Consider the following 22,229-nt stretch of genomic DNA (forward strand, 5'->3'; position numbering starts at 1 on the left):
CTGTAAAAAGTGGTTCCTTTTTCCACACTTCAAAAACAAAACAAATAAAGACTAAAAACAAGGAAATGGAAAACGGGAAGCGAGTCATACATGCTTGCACCGCACTACCACATAAATATGGCGTCCAGGATCCTTCCAATCATGCAACGCAGGTGTGCAACGTTAATGACCTGTTTTCGCAGCATGCCATTCCTCCTTAAGAACTCATGACGACTTCCTTTGCGTAGTATATTTTTTCAATTTTGTCATAATTTCTAGTGGGAAAACAACTTCTGTGAACGTCACATTATATTCAGTAACAGCGTCTGACATTAGACGCCTTCACCCATGCCGTAATATTGAATGGTGCGAAGAAACACTGCGCGTGAAAATTTTTAAACAAGACGTTGTTCATCGCAGCTCGGTGCTATACCTGCAAGTAGAGTATATACTACGACAGAGATCCCCTCAAAAGGCGTCGCGTCAAAACCAAAAATCTTTTAGCCGTTGCCAACTTGACAGCACGAGTTTTCGTGCTCAATTTAGGCAATCAAGTATGGTAGGGACTAGCGCCAGCACTTAACACGCATGCAGCATGCTTTGGGTCTGTACTTGCAGTGTCAGCGCATTATCCAATCTCCTGGTTTTTCACTTTCTCGTCATTTAATTTGCTACCATTTCTCAAAGGGTTTCTTAACACGCTCTACTACGCAAAAGCTCGCTTGGTTGGTATCATATGAAATAAGTTTGTTTTTTTCTCACATCATGCCTTGAGAATTCCTCAAAATACAAACGTTTGAAGCTTATCTGCTGAATATATATATATATATATATATATATATATATATATATATATATATATATATATATATATATATATATATATATATATATATATATATATATATATATATATATATATATATATACATATTTATATATATTTAAAACGGTCATGATCTGAAACTTCATGCAGATTTTAAACCTCATGCATTTCTGTGCCTTGAAAATATTAGATCTATTCGTGTCTATGGCGGTAATGTTCTTAGGAACACGAAATACGAAACGCTTACGTCGCCTTAGATTGGAGGATCTATAAAGGCAACTCAACATACGGGACGGAAAGTCAGCTGACTGGCAAAGTGGCACTCAAGGGATGTCCCCTCAATGCCCCATAGCAAGACATCACTGCAGCGATTAGTACACCACATTTTAATAGACGGAAGCATTTGAGTTGTTGGTTGGCTCTCTTTTTCGACGTGTCACGTGACCTGCCAGCTGGCGAGTTGAATATAAATAGAGTTTGAATGTACGCGAGCGCAAGGTATTACGTCACCCAAGTCCTGTGGCTGTTTTCCTCTTAAATTTCATATTTTTAGGCCAGTGTAGTAATGACGAATACCTTTTCTGTTGGCCTTAAACATTAGAGTTTCAGCTTAGAATCAATGGCATCTTAGAAGTAAAAGCGTATAAGATCTGGAGTGATTTTTTTTTTCTTGCGTAAACGTACAATGCTGACATAGGTGCCCAGATACCGTATATTGACCTGTTGGGAGGAGAGAGAAAGAGACAGATGGGGGGTGTGTATCGGTGCGTTTACTCTTGCATTCATCAACATCTCCTTAATCGCTGTGGAGCACATTACGAAGTTTGTGGCATTTTGGGATGCTTGTTAAAGTATTCGCTTGAGGTATTCCTGCATCCTGCTGTGACTTAGCTGAAAAGAACATGAGCAATCGTCTTTCTTTTTATTATCTGGTATTTCGCAACAAAAAATCGATGCCAGAAAGGTTTTTTAGCCTAAATGATTTTGTAATGCAATGTAAAAAAAAAAAACAAAAGAAAGCTGCTGCCAGTGTTATTTGACCGAACAGCCTATGTACGCAGCGTACGGGTTGTTTTGGATATCCAGCGTTTTATTTAGTTATATTTCGGGTGAAAAAGTAATGCGGTACTAAAATTTCTAACCAATTTACTACAAATGAAAAGTGCATCCCCGATGGTTTCCTTAGTTGTGACGGCGTAGTGTCCGTTTCTACAGCTAGTTGCACTTTTGTATATTTTCTTTACCGCTTGCAATTTGCAGGCGGAAGTCGGACTTGTGCATATCTCGTTAGATGTTGGTAATGAAAGCGTTGTAATAAAAATAGCACAGTATTTTACCACGCGGCCGGTAAATGTGCAACCTGAGCATGTGCTTGTTCGAATTTGTTTGCACACAATACTAAGTGCTTTATAATGGTCCTTGTTAAGAACATGAAGCGCCGCCATAGTGACGTCTAAAACTCTGCTTTAATTCTTAGAAACCCATGCAATTTGAAATGTTTTACCCCGTTAATTCGCTTGTCCCTTTTTTATCAATAATCGCAACCTTCTTTATATATATATATATAAAGAGAGAAAGATAGAGAAGTAGTGTTGCAAAATAGTGATACCAGCTATCCAGCTACAATAAAAGTTTCAAAATGCAGCACAGCCTTTCTTTTTCCATTTCCGAATTAAAACAGCCGCATTGGGAGGCATGTGTGATCCTTGATAGCATATCTTCAGCAAAAATGCACACTCCGGCAACTGTCGCACCATTTCCTTCCATATAACCGAAAGTGGGTCATCGGGGCTTTGTTTATAATGGCGCAGAATTTACCAGGACAATAACATAGGAAAACGAAAGGCTTTGTCAGGGTTAACTATTAATGCCAGGGCTGCAGACGAAGTGCTCGAGGTCAGAACTCCATCAACGCTCCACCTTGCCTAACCTAGGGTAATGCGCCGTCACGTACTGTTCTGTTCTGTTCTGTTTCAGTCGTTGAGCGTAGGTGGCCTACGCTCAACGACTGAAACAGAACGCGCCAGCCTTTCGGTCGGCCGCACTGATGAGCGCTGACACCAGCAAAAGAAGATTCTACGTAGCATATAGTAACCGCGGGAAACACGAAGTTGCAGAACGGTGCTTAGTAAATGAAGTTTATCTTTCAGTGCTTGGACACTCCCTTCCTGCACGAATCGTTCCTGAAGGTCGACTGTCCCATCAACTTGAAAGTTTTGCAGCACTTCTCGTAACTGACTTAGCTATGTCGCTATGTAATTCGCGATCTTTGAACATCATTTCACCATCAGGTTAGGTAACTCTCAATCTCAGCTACTATGGTTGATTTTACTTATGATTAGAGTGAGCTCACCAGGTCCCCTCTTCGTAGAGTATTATTCCGAAGTTATTTTAGCAAGTAAACTTTTTTGTTTTTGTTTTTTTTATCCGTGTAAAGTAGCGCGGGTTAGCTGGAAATGCTAAAAGCTTCGAAGTGCCGAGAGCTATCCCAATACGACCATTTTTATCAACTCTCAGAGCTAAACAAGAAGAAGGAAAATCGGCATGCTTCCTCTCCCCGGAGAGAGTTCAAGGGCAGATCGGGCGTCCCGGGTCTGCCCAGTTGTAAAAACAACGCCATGAGTTTCCCGCGCTTTGTTTTGTTTCCGCTTTGCAGCGCAGGCCCAACTCGAGCAGTAAAGCGACAGGCCACGGCCACTGTTGGAAGGGCGTGACTGCTTTTAGGAAAATGCGTCGCGAATACGTTAACAGGTTAGTTGCCCGGCACCGTACAAAGTAAAAGGATAAAAAAGCATTTGGGAGACCGCAGCCAGCAGCGCGAGTGTCGCGTGTGTGCTTATATGGATACTGCGAACGAGTCGATTCATTTATTTACGTCCGCCGTAGGTTGACTGCCGCGCGCCTTCGTCGCTTACTTGTTCAGATCCGCTAATTGGACCGAGTGCTGCCGTTCCGACTTCGCAGCGAAGAACCTTGGAGAGTTGGCAAAGAAAACGAAGAATCGATGGAAGCAATAACATTATTCATAAAATTTCTTGTTTATATTAGACGTTATGTTTTTGTTTTTTTTTCACCACTCGATTACCATCTCAGAGTGGTTATTCCTAACCCTGAACCTTCTTGCTCACTGGCGTTCGTTTTATATTTTCCATCACTTGAGTGCGATTAGCAGAGATGCCCAATAATGTAGAGTTGAAGGTTGCAGTGATGAAGCTTGTCGTAACAGGGATCAGTTGGTTACTACAGCACTTCTGAAGTTTTTTCTTTGTTCATTTTCCCTAATACATTCTTAACAAAAGCCTTTATCAATGTTTACAATGTTTTCACACCATTTGAGATCAAACCCCTCACCCCTATCCCTCCACCTCCCCCCTCCTCTTCATCGACTCAGTGCTGAAGACGCAGTAGTTTTTGTTACTGCAGGGTACCTATACGCATGCTGCACCATAATGCATTTGTGTGCTCACATATATTATAAAAGGCCCAAAAAAGGAAGCTTAGACAGATATTTTTTTAGGGGGAGAGATGGGTGAGGCAAGGGAGAACGGGTTAGTGAATGGCTGAATTCAAACATATCGGGAAATCTCTTCTACTGACCTGTATTTTGTATATATCATGTAAGGAAATGTCGGGAACAACACGAAAATATTACGCAGCTGCAATGAGGCAGCATTAAGAAGGTGAGAGCGGGATATATTTTCTTTCTCATTGGCAGAGAAAACATCAACACCTATTGAGAACAACATTAATCTCAAAGTTTTTAAATCTACGTTTTCTTTATAGCTACACATCCACCATGCATATTGTTCTTTACTGACAACCATAAGCCTGTTGGTACAGATATTGCACTTAAGTTGGACTCACATATTTTCCTGTGTACGACTTGAACTACAACAATGCCGAAAAATATTCTGAACTTTCCTTTTGCCTCTTCTTTGTGGAGTGCCGTGCCTCATCGCTTAGCCAGAAATTAAAACGTAACAAGAAAACGATGCAGTCGCCTCGCCTGGTTAGCGTTGATCGTGCAGCCAGCCCAGGGCTGCCCTTAACCGGTCTTTTAGACGCGCAGCTCTCAAGAGCTCTATAAGAACGGAGGCGCGCACTCTCGTCTCTTCTCCACTTATGCAGGCACTTCGTGCGATTCAGCGAAACGGCGACTATATTCGCGCCAGCCCGCCGGCTCCAGGCTCTTTTTCGGTCTTTGAACATCGCCCTATTCGCTTCCAGATTCCTCCGCTGTATTCGCCTCAAGGAAACATTTGCTGCTCCTTTTTCATCCGGTCCATGACTTTAAAGCCGCTAACTTGGGTCCACCTATCTGCTCGTCCAATTTTTGAGGAAAGGATTTGCAGATTTGTGTACACAGCTCGAGAATTTCCCCTGATGTCTCATCCAACGACGTTCGTAGATATTTTGACATTTTTATAAGTGCGCTTAAATAAACGCTGAAAATTCTGGTTTCCTTTCCGTGTTCATACCTCAAAACGACTCTGAGACTGCGCGTGTCTCGATAATTGGAACATAATAAAAGTATTCAGTGGCAGGAAAAGAAGAATAAAATCGAAATGGAGCTTTACCAGCAATAACCACCGTTCTAAAGAAGACACCATGGAGGTTTTGTAGGTAAAGTAACAAGACTGAGTACATATATTGTTTCCATGTGTTCTCGCAACAAATGAAATGTGGCTTCTCATAGAAACACAGACTGACTGACGTCACTTGCTAACGTGGCTAGTATAAGAGTATACGCACAAGGATGGTGGTGGTGAAAAATATATTGTGCAGTATAGAAGGGGATAGTCTCACTAGATGTTTTAGACACTATGTGGCATTCTCAGTCATTGACGCCACTGGACGAGACCGCAGCCCGTATCCTTGCTACCAAGCCCTTTTCAGCTTCTAGTTCGAAGCACCCGAGCAGAGTCACCTCCCAGCCAATTTTGTTGGCATGCCGTCCCCATGCGGTAGAGGCCAGCTGCCTCCCCAGAGTCTGTGCAGTACCCACTGTCTATCTGGTCTAAGTGTTCCAAACTGCCGGAGAGAGAACAGTGTTAGTGTAGAATCATCTCAGAATTCTTTTGTCAGCCGTACCCAGTCTCTCGGCAGGGCTTCAGAGCGGCGCCAGTCTTAACTAACTCAACTTAAACCTGTCCACTTTTCAGCGCTTCCCAAATATTTATAACGCATTTTGCTTAATTATTCTCTGCAAAACACACGCCAGCGCAACACCCCCCACCCCCACTCCATCACCTATATATATATATATATATATATATATATATATATATATATATATATATATATATATATATATATATATATATATATATATATATATATATATATATATCAGGACTGGCGCAGTCTACCAACTGAATTTTTATTGAAAAACAGGGCGTAATTTATACTTCTAATCATACAACACCAGTTATCTGTAAGCACGCAGCGGAAGCGTAATCACCGCCAGTACGACAGTCATTTTATCAACTGACGAAGTGCAGAGGCAATCAACAGGCATATATGCCTGCTATTTTCTGTTTTCTGTTTATTGTTTCTTTGGTTTTTTACTTTCACTCAGCATTTACTCGATGTTCTGACTCTGCTTTTGCTATGATGGTAACTCGGAACTGCTGGTTGTCTAATCTCTTTAATTTCCCCTTAGGCATATAGGCCTGTTGATTGCCCCTGAACTTCGTCGGTTGGTAAGATGACTGTCGTGCAGGCAATGTTTATGCTTCGTGTTTCCAGGTTACTGGTCTTCTGTGATTAGGAGTATAAATTACTGCCTGTTTTTCTATAAACATTCAGTTGGCAGTCTGCACTAGTCTTGTTTTTCAGTGTGTTCCTTGTGTCCTTGTTTCTTGCGCTCCTGCTCTGCATAAAAATAATCACCTGAGCTTAAAAGTATTTTTCAATATAGTCCACGTACTCGGTCTATCCCTGCTCAAGCCTCCCGATGCCCTCAGAAAAAAAAAAAAACGTTTCCGGTTGATATCTTTGTCCGGCGTGAATTGATGGCCCCATAATTTCTGTTTTAATGGACCAAAGAAGTGGTATTTAGAAGGGGCGTGATCAATACTATACGGAGGATGACCCATTTCTTCAGTAGGGTAAGAGTCCGGGCTAGTTTGCGATCCATTATTTATGTATACTAGCGCAACACAGCAAGGTACACGACGAAGAACGAGGACACATAAGCACTGAACAAATCTGAAATTTAATGGGTGAAAAACGTACTTATATCTTGATTTTCCAAAACCTTGATTTTAACAAATGATTCCCCAACAACGCTTTGTATCCTCGTTCTTAATCGTGTGCCTTGCTGTGTTGCGCTGGTATACATACATAACCATTACTTCAAACATCAGTTTCTGGAGCATTTCAGCATTGTTAAAAGCAGTACGTTGAGGGGCATTGTCGAGAAACAACACTGCAACTTTCGAAAAGCGTCTGGCATCAGCTTCGAATTGCAGACTAGGTCATTAGGGAGCACCTCACTGTAGCGCGCATAGTTTATTGTTGTTCCTCCCGCCCTCCCCCTTGTTAATGTTCCAGTAATGGGCCTTTGCATCACTCAAAACGGTAAGTGTTAGGTCTCGTTGGAATGGCTCAATTTTGAATTTTGGCGATTGGGAATGTTCCCATTTCATGCCCTGCACTTTACTCCTTGCCGCCTACTGCAGATGGATCCAGGTTTCGGAAGTAGTGATGATTCTGTCTAAGAATTTGTCACCTTCGTTGCCATAGTGACCCAAATGTTTTTTGGCACATGTCCAATCATGTTAGTTTATTCAACGCTGTGGTGTTTTGGGACCCATCTTGCAGAGACCTCATTAAACCCAAGGTTGTTACGGGTGATTCTGTTGGCAGAACCGTGACTGATTCGCAGCCAATATGCCACTTCCTCAACAGTCACTTGTCTGTGTAACTGAACTATGTCATGTGCATGCTCAACGTTTTCTACATTTCTGCCGTAGACACTCGTCCTGAGTGTGTGTGTGTGTGTGTGTGTGTGTGTGTGTGTGTGTGTGTGTGTGTGTGTGTGTGTGTGTGTGTGTGTGTGTGTGTGTGTGTGTGTGTGTGTGTGTGTGTGTGCGTGTGCGTGTGCGTGTGCGTGTGCGTGTGTGTGTGCGTGTGCGTGTGCGTGTGCGTGTGCGTGTGCGTGTGCGTGTGTGTGTGTGTGTGTGTGTGTGTGTGTGTGCGTGTGCGTGTGCGCGTGTGCGTGTGCGTGTGCGTGTGCGTGTGTGTGTGTGTGTGTGTGTGTGTGTGTGTGTGTGTGTGCGTGTGTGTGTGTGTGTGTGTGTGTGTCGATCAGAGCGACATACATCGAACGTACTTCCAATATACGATATATATATGTAACTTAAATGGACTGTGCAGCAGCAATCAGACAACCGCCATTCTTTTTTTTATTATTTTGATTGTATTTCGACGCAAAAAAATAACACAAGAAAAATCTGGCGCAGTTTAAAACGTCTATAGTTCTGCAAGACACCTAATTGTGACCCACGATGTGATTCCAACTCTCCCACTACATATCTAAGACAACTATCGAAAACGGCCTGGACTCATATGCACTCAATTGGCTGACAGCAGCCGAAAGCGGTTTTTGACATGGCACAAGCGGCGGAGAAAAATCATAACCATACAAAAATATGATGAGAAAAACGGTACATCGGCATTTCATCCTGAAATTGAAATGCCTAAACCCAAATGAAATCATTCCCGCATCTGCTTATTTTGACTGGCTCAAAACACATGAAAGGAATTATCCGGATCCGTAGTTGAGATTTTGCTTCCATCGCTGTCCGTAACGGGCAAAAATACGTGATCTCGGCCATTATCGGGCAGCGAGTTTCCGCGTTCACGAGAAGAAAATGTTCTGAAGAAGTTTTACTCTTGTCGAAAACTGCACATCATTCGTCATGTGTAGCCTTAATAACACAGCACGATTTTACTCTCTTTCAGTATGAAATATTTAAAAGGACACTTCTGACAATCCAATTAAGTTATTTTCCGCTGTAAGCGCTGACTGTCTGGATCTTCTTGACTATGTCGGCCTTTGTTACTAAATCATAAAAACAAAAAGTACAAGAGTTTTCGAGAATGCATGCTAAAGCCCAAACTAAAACTGGTGTTGGCGGTGGGAGGATGTTGACCCCTACTCCCTCGCCCTTTGAACCAATGACAAGAAAGGGGTAGAGGGAGGATAGAAGATTATGAGCTTGTGGAGCTGATGCACGGGAAAAATTATATGTGGCTGTAACTTCGCGGGATTTTGGCACCGATTGCAGATGGCTTCGGCACGTACAAGCTGCGAGCAGGTAAAGCGTGCTCCACCCGATTCAATCGCTCTCGAATACTCCAGACTATACGTGCGTAAGCTGTCGGACTGTATTCTTTTACTAGAAAGAATCATTGGTCGAGACTCGAAAAGTGTTCAAAACGCCATCTGTTGCATTTGAATGTGAGAGTCGTGCTGAATTGTCACTTTCAATCGCTCCGCAAACGGCTTTTGGAGGCTTTGTGTGAAATTATTTTCAAATGTTGCCGTCGGACATGTGGTGCTGAACCAACCAAGCACGCCTTCTCAGCTCATGCAACCATTTCGTTTCTTGCTGCCCTTTCTCGCCTTCTTTTTGTGGCACATAGTAGTTACTTGCTGGCCTCGTTGATGAAAGGATGGTTGCCCTCTCGCAAAATGTTCTTCCATTATATTCACCTTTACACATGGGCCTGAAGTCCCCAGAGTTAATAAGTATATAGTGAAATTGGATGACACTTGAAATAGCACAGAATGCACACGCTGTAATTTACATTTTCTATAAGAATAAGAAACAAGACATGATTGTCAGCCTTTTATTACTGCGCTGTTCTGTCCTGATGATACATAATCTCAATAAGCCAGAACCAAAATGTAAATTGCTAGGCTTCATATAGCTTACAAATAGGCCCATATTTATATTTCCTGACAGATTAGACTAAATAGTCTAATAAATAAATAGGCCATTCTTCTCGCGAGTTGAAGTTTGCATTTTCTTGACAAGAAGCGTTCAGACAAAACTGTTGTAATGAAATATATTTTGCCTCAGACACTAAGCCTGCCCGCTTTGAAGTTGTGGAATTGCCAATCTATTTCGTCATCAATCTCGAGAATGGTGAACGCCTTTGGCGTTATGTAACGCAGGGCGCTCGTGCTTCAAGTGTACTCAATGTGTTGCAATACAAGGCATTAGCCAGGAGCCTATTGCTCAGCCTACTGTCTGAAACAGTGGCTATCTCGCAGAGTTAACTCATTTCCCACGTATACTGCACCATTCGCTGGTAACTGATGCGCGAATGCTTGTTTCGAGTCACGGACATACAAGTGAAATAAAACGCTCTTGGTCAAAACAAGCGCTGATTTTTACCAAGGTGGCTTGTTCTGAACTCATCGGGCATATGATATCAGAAAACGACGTCTAAGAAAACTCTAGTGGGTGAGAACATGAAGACATCAACGAGAAAGTCGTAAGCCTGGAAACTATGGCTCCCTTGACGGATGCTTTCGAGATTTTACTCTTAGCAAATTCCTCACGGGTAAACAAACCTTCTATCAAAGGAGCGCACTAATAGCGCCGCACACCTTGAGGTCTTTGCGAAATACTTCAACCGTAATCTCAAGCAATTTCGACGATCTGCGCTCGAACAATGAAACCATATACATTTTCTGAAAAGCATTCTTACCTCAGGCGAAAGAAGCATTGTGAACACTGTGCGTTGCACTTGCAGACAAAAGCCACCGCGAAACGCCGCTCATATTTGCTCTCTCAAGTGGAGTTTGAAAAACTCCATGCTGCATCAGATTTCTTTTTGTTTGATGAGACGAGCCCCTCCGGCGCACTCAGTGTATAAAGTCGCTGTTGAAATTTTCATTGGCTGCAGTCTCTCATATTTGTTCGGTGTTCATTAGCACCCCGGTGAGACCTTTGATGGCCATAATTGTTTTTTTTTTCTTTAAAGACAATTGACATTGCAGTACTATCCACGGCGATTGTCAGCCCTGAAGGTCTCTCAGGCCCTGCTCCGCCTCTTAAGAACCATAGGCATATGTGATAGGCTGTGATTTTGCCGCACGCTATACTGACTTCATATTCCTGTAACTCTCTTTTATCCCTCAATTTTATATCCATTTCACCCCATCCTCCAGTGCAGGGTAGCAATCCGGTTTCTTCTCCCGGTTAACCTCCTTGCCTTTCCTCCTTCTGCTCCTCCTCCTTCTCCATTGGAAAAAAACGAAATCTACCATACCTTCTGCAAAACAGCTCGTACCTGCAGCCTACCGGCTACTGCAAAACAACTCGAACGCAGGATGTCCATCCCGCCGCTTGACAATCTGGGCTCCGGCTCACTCGGGGCTAGGAGGAAATGAGGCAGCAGACGCAGCCACGCGCGCACTCTCTAACCGGGCAACCTCCTCCCAGTCCTCAGAAGAAGCGGAAGCCACGCCGGCCTACCCTTTCAGGCAGATTACTCATAGAATTTACCCCCAGCCGTGCAAAGGATTATTGAGAGCGGAGGAATGGGTGTTTCTCCGCCTCCTCACGAACACTATGATGTGCCCACCGTCTCTGAAACGCTTTGACACTGCCTTCTCCGAGGAATGTCCGCAATGTGGGGAAATGTCCTTAGACCTCTTCCACGTGGTGTAGGTATGCCCCTCAAACTCTGCCCTTACACCTACCCAAGCATCGCTCAGAAGGACTTGGAAGCGACCCTACTCACCTGCTCCGATCTGAAGACCCCAAAAGCCATGGTCAAACGAGCCGCTGGAGTCCCGTACTAAGGACTTTACCTAGTGTTTGCGAGGGGAAGGGCACTCAGCCATACCCATGTAAAGCCCTCTTTTCAGTGGTAATGAACGTTTTTACCACCTGCTCCATATCTTCTTTAATTGACGAAGGAAAAAAGTGGGATTAGCTAATATATCACATTTCTTTGTAAGCAAATCTACTAGACACCCCTATATCGCCCAACTTCATCAAGAACGTCCTCCATGGAGTGCCCGCTCCAAAGACATCATTTGCTTGACCGACCCCATGACTGCACCAGGCATAAATTGCTCACATGAAGACTTTTTGCATAATAATAATTCCTTGAGACCATGCAAAATTTACCGCGTAAGACGTAAAAACAGTCCATATGAAAGAGCTGAGCGTAAGTGTTCGGTGCTTCTTGGTTACCGAGTCAAAGTCTTCCCTGTAGAGAGGCTAGGGGGAAAGCATTCAAGTTTGCATCTCAACTGGGTAGCCTGCTCAGAGACAAGGCGTTGTTATGTTGTTATGTTATCTTATATTCAACAAAATTGCTGACCCTGAATGTTTGTTTAATAGACTTGAAAAATGTTTTCATGTGCTGATGGTAACCGAAGCATGCCCGACAAGCAGTTGTGGTTCCATTGACCAACCTAATATGAGAACTTTTTTGTTAATAAAACGACGCGTAGGGTTGGTGGTGTGGCGGGGCTAATAAGCTGTCTTCTGCAGCCTGCCTTGCTTTCAGAATTTACTTGCGTTACAGACGATAATGAGGTTTTTTGCCTGCAAGTGAATGACGTCGTAGGTGCCACTTGCTACCACCCTCCGGACGGTTCTGTCTCCGAAATCTTTGTGTTCTTAGATAATCGTTTGTCATTTGTTAACCAAAATAGGTACAACGTGATACATGCCGGTAATTTTAATCTTGATATCACCAATAATAGCCCGAAGCAAATGGATTTTGAAATTGTGTTGGTATCTAATGGCTGTATAAATCGCATAGCCTGTCCCACTCGAATAACACTGTCAACGCAAACAATTCTAGGTTTGGTAATAACGAATTACGAACAGAACCTCGTTACAGCTGGTGTTCTTAATTATGCAATTAGTGACCACTTGCCTGTGTTTTGTAGCATAGGAGTCGGTAATCGGGCAAACCGCCGCCACAAAGTGGCTACTATTTATCAACCTGTTACACCAACTTTCTTAAAAGCTTTCCACAAAGAGTTGGAAACAGTCTGTTGGGACAACGTCCTTCAAGCAGCAGACGCCAATGTGGCTTATGACACTTTTTTAAGCTCGTTTCTTTTGGTCTACCAATGTCACTTTGTTTTTAAATGCCGCACGACAGATAAGAGATGTCGAGAACCTTGTGTGACAAAGGACCTATTGAAGAAGATTGAAAAAAAGAGCGTCTCTTTAAGAAATTCATCCGATCTCGTGCACAATCTGATCTCGCTGCGTTCAAGAAATTTCGCAATGATTTAACTAAGCAGTTGAAAAAAGCAAGTGACCGCTACTATCAAAGCATGTTCAGTTCTAGCAGAAAACGCACCGACCTAATGTGGAACAACTTAAATGCCGTCATGGGCCGAAGTGAGAAAAAGGAGATAGTTGATGAAATGCTTCACGAAGGACAAAATGTTAATGGGGAAGCAATGGTTAATATTTTCAATATTAGTTTGTTCACAGGGACTTAAACATAACCCAGACAGCATCCTATAAAACTTTGGGAACGAAAACACTAGTACACGATTTTTCGAACCAACAGATGCAAATGAGGTGTGTTCTGTTTTCTTGAGTTTAGGTAATTCTCAAATCGTTGATGCTGACGGTATATAAATAAGACCTGTGAAGTATACCATACGTATAATCAGCCCTATTTTTGGCACATATATTTATTCTTTGTAGTTCTACAGGCGTTTTTCCTTCAAAAATGCGAGTTGCCTGCGTGATAGCTTTGTTTAAAACAAAGGTGATAAGAGTGTCGTATCTAACCACAGGCCTGTATCAACTCTTCCTCTTTTTCTAAAGGTGTAGAGAAAATTATATTAAACCGTATATCGCGCTTCTGCAGCAAACATAATCTTAACACTATCTCACAGTATGGCATCAGAAAGAGCAGGTCTACAGAGTTGGCTTTGCTGACCAAAAGGACTATATTGTACATCATTTTGAGGACAATGGCATTGTTACAGGCATTTTTGTTGATTTCACTCAGGCTTTCGATTACATTAGTCATGAAATCTTGTTTGAAAAACTAATCAATATGGAATACGTGGACTTATTTTGGCACTGTTGAAGAACTACTCGTCAAATAGGTTTAAATACATTGAAATTAATGAATTCGCTTCTAGCAGAAATCGTATCGTCTCTGGGGTGCCACAAGGCAGTATTTTAGGTCCTGTTTTATTTAATTTATATATTATTGATATTGTGCATATTTGTTGAGACTTTATGTGCATTATATACGCCGATGATCTGAAGCTGAAGGAATCCTTAAAGCGAACAGTTTTTTGCGTAAATTAGACTCCTGGAGTTGTAACCATCAATTGAAAATTAACGCGAACAAAACAAAAGTAGTTGTTTTTCGACCAAAAGGGAAACAAATTTCGTTACATGAAAACATAATATTTAGATCCAAATCGATTGACGTGGTAGACAGTGTTAAGGTACTGGGGGCATAGTTTACATCAAGATTACAATGGGATGATCATATAAAAAGCCTAATAAATAAATTGAGTTGCATAACGGGAATTTTAAATCGCAACCGCTATACTCTCCCGAAAAGAGTTAAACTGATGGCGTACAATGGTGTCTTTATCTCCTACCTAAACTACTCTCATTTAGTTTGGGGAACTGCAACAAAAACAAGCCTACTGCAGTTACAAAGGCTACAGAAAAAGATATTACGAATCATTGCAGATGTGGATTACACAGCAACAACTTCTCATGTTTTTTCATCACTTATGCGCTAAACAGAAACAACGTATACGAGTATAAGTTGTGCCGGCAGTACCGTTTGAATATCCAACGAAACAGTTAGACTTTCAAAAAAATTGCAGACCTATGCCTTAACAATTCAATTTGTAGAACTCAAATTTTAGAACAATGGAATGTTCTAAAATGGCGCACAACCTATGGACAACAAATGCTCCGCAACACACTTCCGCGATTATTGAACACTGTAAAAAAAGGGATCACATTGATACATTGAATATGTCTCTATCATCAATGAAAATATATTTCACAACATAACCTATATAGGTTTCAAGCAGTGAGCAGGACATGTAGTGCGAAGAGAGGATAACCGATGGTCGCTTAGGGTAACAAACTGGATTCAAAGGGAAGGAAAGCGTAGCAGGGGGCGGCAGAAAGTTAGGTGGGCGGATGAGGTTAAGAAGTTCGCAGGTGTCAAGTGGATGCAGCTAGCACAGAACCGGGTTAATTGGAGAAATATGGGAGAGGCCTTCGCCCTGCAGTAGGTATAGTCAGGCTGATGATGATGATGATGACGACGACGACGACGACGATGATGATGATGATGATGATATGAGTATATTGTCAGGTGCATGTTGATTGTCTTTTTTTTTTCAGAGTGTATTTTCTGAAGTGCATTATGTTGCGTTTTCTTTTTTTTTTTTCTTTTTGCTTTTTTCCCTTCATTCATCTTTTTAACGCCTGTAACCGTTGTGTGCCCACTTTCGTTTCACCCTGCTGCTGTACACGCCTTAAGGGGGCCCAGGACTTCTCAAGCCACAGGCACGGCTTTTCCCTCGGCCTCCTTCCACTTCTTTGTGGTGAATAAAATATCCAAGATTGACTGATTGATTGATATATTGTTACTGAGCGGTATTCGCTGGCCGTGCTGACGAAAAAGAAGTGCGACAGACTCCCGGAAGAAGACGACGCAGACGAGTGCTTTTGCTGTGCGAGTGCTGTGGTGTGATTATCCTCAGTGGTGTGGACAACTGCCGTACTGTGAAATATTTCCCGTAACAATATAGATTTATCGGCACGACAAAACAGGGCGAAGTCGATGTCAAAACCTGCGCTGTTTGCCAATCACAAAGTGTCCTGTACACGGTGGCCCCTGCCAAACATACTGTGTAGAGCAATATACAGAATAGCAAAGGATAGACAGGAAAAGAGAACTGAAATAAAGCAACCAAGAGAAAGAAGAAAAAGCACCGCGAGAAAAGGGAACATAAAGAAGGAGCACGTGTCCTTGAAAGCATCGCATCGCCACAAATATCGACAAAGGAGGGCGAAGCGATGCATTTGTGTTATGTGCAGTTATATACACATGCTGAGGATACAAAATAAAGCTAGCCTCAAGCGTCCTTATAGCCGCAAGCGATGTGTAGCTTTTTCTGTGAGGCTGCTCAAAGGATTGAGCACAGCCACTAAGGCGCCTATTTACGCGGGAATTCTCCGCTGTTTTAAGGTGGTCCATTGCCTATAATGATTAGACAATATGATAACTTCACAGCTTTTAACCTCGTGCAGATATCTCGTGGCTTGTACAGTGACCACAATGACTAGTTATTTAGCTACAGAGGTAGCAACACTCTTTTGTTGTTTAGAACTTGTTTGATGGAAAGTTAACTAGCCCGAAAATGTAATTATTCGTTTTATTTCATTCTAGAAAGAACATAATATAGGTCATTTTGAATTTGACGGCGAACAAACTATTGTTTTTCTGTTCACGCGCAGAAGCTTGGTGAGAAATTGCGCGTTAGGATTGGCTCTGTCCAACTTCATATGTAATAAACGACAAGAAAGCAGGTTCGCTCAATCATCGCGCCTGCTTGAAATTATAATCGCGAAATCCAAATCAAGGTTACTGCATTTCAAGCATAAAACCAGGCTATTGCAGCATAATTACGTTTATTGAAGTTTGCGTCAGATGTTACGTGAATCGTTGCTTTCGCACACGTAGCCCTCACCACGGAAAAATACATACCTGGCCTCCGTCCTCCTGAAATAAAAGTCACGAATGTTCACGTTCAGAGCCATGTCAAGCAAACTGATCTATGGACGCTCTTTCAAGGCTGGCAGAGCCCTAATAATGGCAAACAGTTTGACCTACGAATACTTCAACAATGCGTCTGGCTATTGGCTCCTGCTGTCAGAATTCAAGACCACTGCCACATGTGGTGTTCACAGTGGCATGATTATGTAAGATGTCGAAGGATTTAGAAATAATAAGTGCACAACAATAACATGGCCAATCGTTCCCCTTCGTCTACAGCGGTTCCTTTTAATCGAATACTTTAATATTTTTTAATTCAACTGGTAGACAACTGCTCCCGAGATGCGCCACCGGCTTTCCAACGATGAAAAGTACGGAGCCCTTGTGATCCTACCCGCAGGTGCCATTCTTGGCGAGTACAGGGCTCTCCTCAAGATCGCTGCAATAAATGTGCTGCCCTTCATGGGAACAGAATAGTACGAACAAAAACATCTCAGCATTAATTGGGAGCAATAAATAATGAGAAGGGTATCTGATCTAGCCAATAATCGCCACAGGCGTCAGCATACAGGTCGACGGTTGAGTGTTTGCGACCATAACTATGATATGTGAACCGAATTTTTAATCCAAATGTTGGCGCCTTCGTCTCAGTTTTATTACAGGGAGTTTAACGTGCCGAGGCTTAAAGTAGTCTATAAGAAATATGCGTTAAGTTTGAAGTGCTCGTCTTCATAGATATAGATCGACACGATGTGACCAGAAAGCAGAACTTCGCTCCGAGCAAGTGATCAAACGCGGTTTCTTTCGTGAGCACAGCATTCAGCCAAATCAGGCCAGTTATTATTCTCGTAAATAAACGATCAGCATATAGTGCGGCAACCACCTTTACAGATCGAAAGTGCGCTCACGGGGAGGAGCTGAAAAAGCGTGCTAGTAATAGACCTAATTAATCAGATACATTTCATTTTCAGAGCACAGAAACGAAAGAACCCAACATTTCAAACATTTAGTCGAGTATTCAGCTCACAGAAATAGGTTCATGTTCTCTCCTTTCAAGTAATGGTTCGGAAACTGAATGCTTTAGCTGTCAAAACAATTATTTTTATCACAAGACAGTTTCGTTTCACAGTTCCCAACTGTACCTTGAATACTCTATATATTTAGTGTGACCCCTGTACAAATATTGTTCAACATGTATCTTCAAGGTGATTGTATTGTGTCATATCCTTGTTTTATTTACATTTCCTGTTCCACTCTGCCATCTATATTTATATAAAAATTAGACAACTATGGATTGTGAATATTCCTATCATTTCCTGTTGTTTGCATTCTACGCCCCAAATCTGCAACAGCCTCCACAAGGAGGATAGCACTCTGTGTGTACAAACAGGCGGTCATTGTCTCATCGTCTTAGACCGTCCTCATAATAATGGGCTCAGCGGAAGCTTTTTTCCGAACAGGTCACAAACTTTCGTATCTAGGGTTTACTACTCCTAGTAAACAGCCTGTAAAACGTTGAAAGCAAATCCTAAGGAGAAAGTTCAGACGAAGAAAGTGGAGAAGCTCCACTCTGGAGCACGGGTTCCCAGGGTCATACAAAACGTGCATTTATCTCTAGACGTACGGCATGGAGAAGATTACATAGATGTTACAATTTTCTGTTCGCAGAGCGGCATATTGGCCCAAGTGTAATTTCTTTTAGGAAACAATGAACAAAATTCAATGCTTAATACTAATATATATTAATACTGAAAGGTCATGCCCGCAGCCTCATACTGTGGTATTCACCCTCACTCAGGAACTGCACATAAAAGCCAAAGTTGAACCTGAAGGCTGGAAACGCACAATTACCGACGGAGTACTGCCTCTTTTGTTCAGCTTCGCTATGATATTGGCAAATCGCAAACACCGATCCGTCACAACCAAGCGCTGCAAAGCACCCGCTCCCCTTCTCTATCTCTCAGTCGTTGCTGTCGAGTGACTTACCGAGGTGCAATATCGGCCCAGCAAATGTCTGGCTCTGTTGGCGGACAGTGTTGACCAAGCAGCTCGCGAGCTGCGACCCGATCCGCTGCAGTAAGATCTGATTCATTGGCCGCCGGGTCCTCTTCTTGCATCTTGTTGCTCTTGAACACACCACGGTACCACAGGAGACGTCGATGGCAGGTGATACCTGCATGTGCTACCTTCTTTGTCGACACTGCCACCACCAACCTCGTGACGATGACCACTCACACCCCAGTTGCACACAGATGTTTCTTCAGGATCACAGCAGAGAAAACAAAGTGTCAGATTGTTCTGCCTTGACGTGTTTTTCGCAGCGGTAACACGACACGAGAAGGCACAACGCTTACGAATTCGCAACGCAGGCGTAATGCAGCAAGCGAAAACAATACAGAACACAGTTCTATCGGCAAGTATCTCTTCCACTTCTTCAATGAACCGTGTTTCTGGTACACGTTCGATGTGAGGTGTGGGCGGGGAAAAGATGTGCGATATCAGAAATGCGCTTGTTGAATGAAGATAGCGAGAAGGCGGCGGTGAATCGTGTAATTGACCCGCTTCGAGTGATAAACGCCGCACAGGAGTGCCAGTAGAAGAGAAGCCACTCTTCCCCAGCTAGCGAAGCAGGTGTTCAGTTATCTTTCGATTGTATTCCGTATTTTTTTTCTTTTCTTCGCGATAACCGCAGATAGTAGGCCTCCTCTTCAAACGGTCTTATCGATTCGTCGGTAATTCAGCACGATGGACAGCGCACGGTTAGTGCCAAGGCCCTCAGAAGTCTTGGCGGAGCTATTACACGCCTTTATGACTAGCAGCTTACTAGTATCGCTCGAAATGAGACTATATCCTTGCATCTTACGGTACAGTTGCATCTTACCAGCAGTTGCTTATGGGGCACTAACGTGGAGGCTAACGAAAAGGGTGCTACTTAAGTTGAGCCCAACGCAGAGATCTATGGAACGGAAATTGGTAAGTCTAGCGTGAAGCGATAGTAAGCGGGGAAAGTGAGTATGAAAACTAACTCGAGTTAATGACATTCTAGTCTATATAAGGAACAATAAATGGGCACTGGAAGGACATGCGATAGAAAAAGAAGATAACCGATGGTTACTAAGGGTTACAAATTGGATTCCAAGGGAAGGAATGCGTAGCAGGGGGCGGCAGAAAGTTAGGTGTGCGGACCAAGTTAAGAAGCTTGCAGTGGTCAAGTGGATGCAGCTAGCACAGGAACAGGTTATTAAGAGGAATATGAGAGACTTTCGCCTTGCTGCGGTATAATCCGGTTCACCATAACGATGATGATGATGGGCCATGCAGTCCACTCTGGCGGTTCTTGCTTCGCAAGAATGGCACGACGTATTCTAGGGATGGAAGATAAGCATAGTCGTGCTCTGTTTTCTCTTGGTATGTTTGGTTGTATGCTGTGTATAGTGCAAGTACGTTGGGTAGCCGACTCGCCAAATTGTTAGCCCACGCTTCTAATTCTTCAAAAGGCGTTCTCTCAGGGAAAACTTGACTGCCTATTCGAGCATGGAGAAATATGAGAGAGGCCTCCACCCAGCGGTGGGAATAGTCCGAATGATACATCATGATGATTACACGCCTTAAGAGACAGCACTTACAGGTGCTCTGTGGGACAGCGACCGCAATGTCATCACCATTATCAAAGAAAGCACGCCCCCTCCAAGACGCATTTGAATCGTGTTACAATTCTCGCCAGAAGCCTGCAGCGTATACCGCATGCTGTTGTCACGCAAAGTTTTGTACACTCGCGTCAAAAGAATGCAGGCCAGCGACTTTAACCTTATACCATGTTTTCAAGGCTGGATCCTATTAAGCGGCAGACCTCTGAGAGCATAAAAAGCACACTGCTGTAGTTTTCAGATACCACTAGCGTTTAAGGACCGCTAGGAAGAAATAGAATTCAGCGAGTATCGCTAGAGTGCCGCACTTAATCACAAAGGTACAAGCTTTACTCAAATGTGAGCCTTGAGAACCTTCGATGTCCTCGCTTTGGGGCTTCCTGCTCAAAATTTATTGTAAGAATATAAACAAAGATAAGCAGGTATCAACACGCCACCTGATTCCCCAATTAAAATGTGTGCTAGATGCCGATTTTCAGAACGAAACTAAGGGCCTGCTCTACACCACCTTTCGCATCAAACGGGCGGAGAAGGTTTTTTTTTGTATGCACGTAACCGATGCAACAGTGAGCAGTAACACGTTTAGACTCAAACAACGGTGGGGTAAATGCGACGTTTTTTGTAAGAAAAACGCCAACATCCATTCGAGCGTTCCTGTATGACTACAAAGAAAATCTGACTGCTCCCACGCAAACTTCGTCTTGAAGAAATATTCGACCTGTTCTGTTGTTCGAACCCGGCACCGCAACCTTGTCGGGTCAGTCGCTCTACTAAATGAGTAAACCGGGACGGGTAGAAGGAATTCCCGGTGCGAATGAGTGTTGATTCGAAGTTTCCTGTCTACCATGGCGGATTCCCTCAAATTTTCATAGGAATTGTGAACTTTGAGCTTCTGAAAAATTAGCTTTTACCCTGCCACGTTTTCGCAGTACCAATTGATTTAATACGTAAAATGACAACCACGGTGATGCGATGGCTCCGGCTTCGTACCCAGGAGCCAAACGAATTCTTTTTTGTAATGTAAAGTTTGTGCAGAAGATGTATACACGCTCCACACCCCCGTTATTGCAAGATTGTAAACATCTTACTTGCAAACTGCAAAGCTCTCTTATTGCAAAATAGCAAACCTAAACATAGTCACAAAAAGCCCGGGAATCAATCATAACTTCAAGAATAATTCCTTGCAGTTGTACTCAGGGCACTTTAAAAGTTGCCGTGAATACTCCTCTATATGGCACTCTAAACAAGACAAAAATCCGGCAAAATTCTGTAGAAAAGCCAGGCATGTTGTTTCAGCTTGTCACATTGCCCGTGCACTCTATTCTAATATGTTCATTCAAAATCAGGATACCTCGCCAACGTACACAATGGGCTAGTTGGACAGTACTGCATTCAGGCTGCTACGAAGACAACAACACACAGGGGATAATTACGGAGAGCTGACGCTAGTAATGGTTTAGTGATTCCCATTCTATATTCCTTGGTCATTATGCTAAGCTTGTTGGAATATTTAATTTGAGAGTTGCCGTCATCTCTTTAATATCTAGTGCGGAGAGTGCGTTGAACGTCGTCGGCAGTATATTACAGTGTCGGAATAGCTGGGGAATAAGGTAGTTCCAAAGCAAAAGAAATTCAAGAAAGCAAACTTGTTATCTGAAGAGGCTTTGCAAATAGCTGAGCAAAGGAGGATGGCAAAAGTTATGGGGGAAAGAGAAAGATACAAGGTTCTCAATGCGGATTTTCAGAAAATAGCAAGAAGATATAAGAATGCCTTCCTGAACATTAGTGCCAAGTAGTTGAGGACAACCAGCCAATTGAGGAACCCAAGAGCGCTGTATAAGACAATCAAAGATATCAAAGGAAGCTTCTGTGCTAAGCGGGGCGTGATAAAGGACAAACGAGGCAGGGACCTCACTGAAGCCTCAGAGATAAAGAAGAGGTGGCAGGAATACACAGAACTGTACAAAAAGGACCCGGATGTGCAAACCCAACAGAAGACGGTTGTG

General features: G+C 42.9%; 1 protein-coding gene across 1 annotated transcript in view; it reads right to left on the reverse strand.

Annotated features, from left to right (window-relative positions):
* LOC146190534 (adenylate cyclase type 8-like) overlaps window positions 1-19,004 on the reverse strand; it is a 322,358-nt gene extending 303,354 nt beyond the window's left edge. Inside the window, exon 1 of the mRNA XM_084600933.1 lies at window positions 18,563-19,004. Coding sequence (XP_084457059.1) covers window positions 18,563-18,693 — 131 coding nt within the window. The 5' untranslated portion in view covers window positions 18,694-19,004. The remainder of the gene's footprint in view (window positions 1-18,562) is intronic.
* Between the last annotated feature and the right edge of the window lie 3,225 nt (window positions 19,005-22,229).

This window comes from Amblyomma maculatum, chromosome 4 (genome assembly GCF_055883805.1).
Source record: "Amblyomma maculatum isolate TAMU_Amacu chromosome 4, ASM5588380v1, whole genome shotgun sequence".
Taxonomy (NCBI): domain Eukaryota; kingdom Metazoa; phylum Arthropoda; class Arachnida; order Ixodida; family Ixodidae; genus Amblyomma; species Amblyomma maculatum.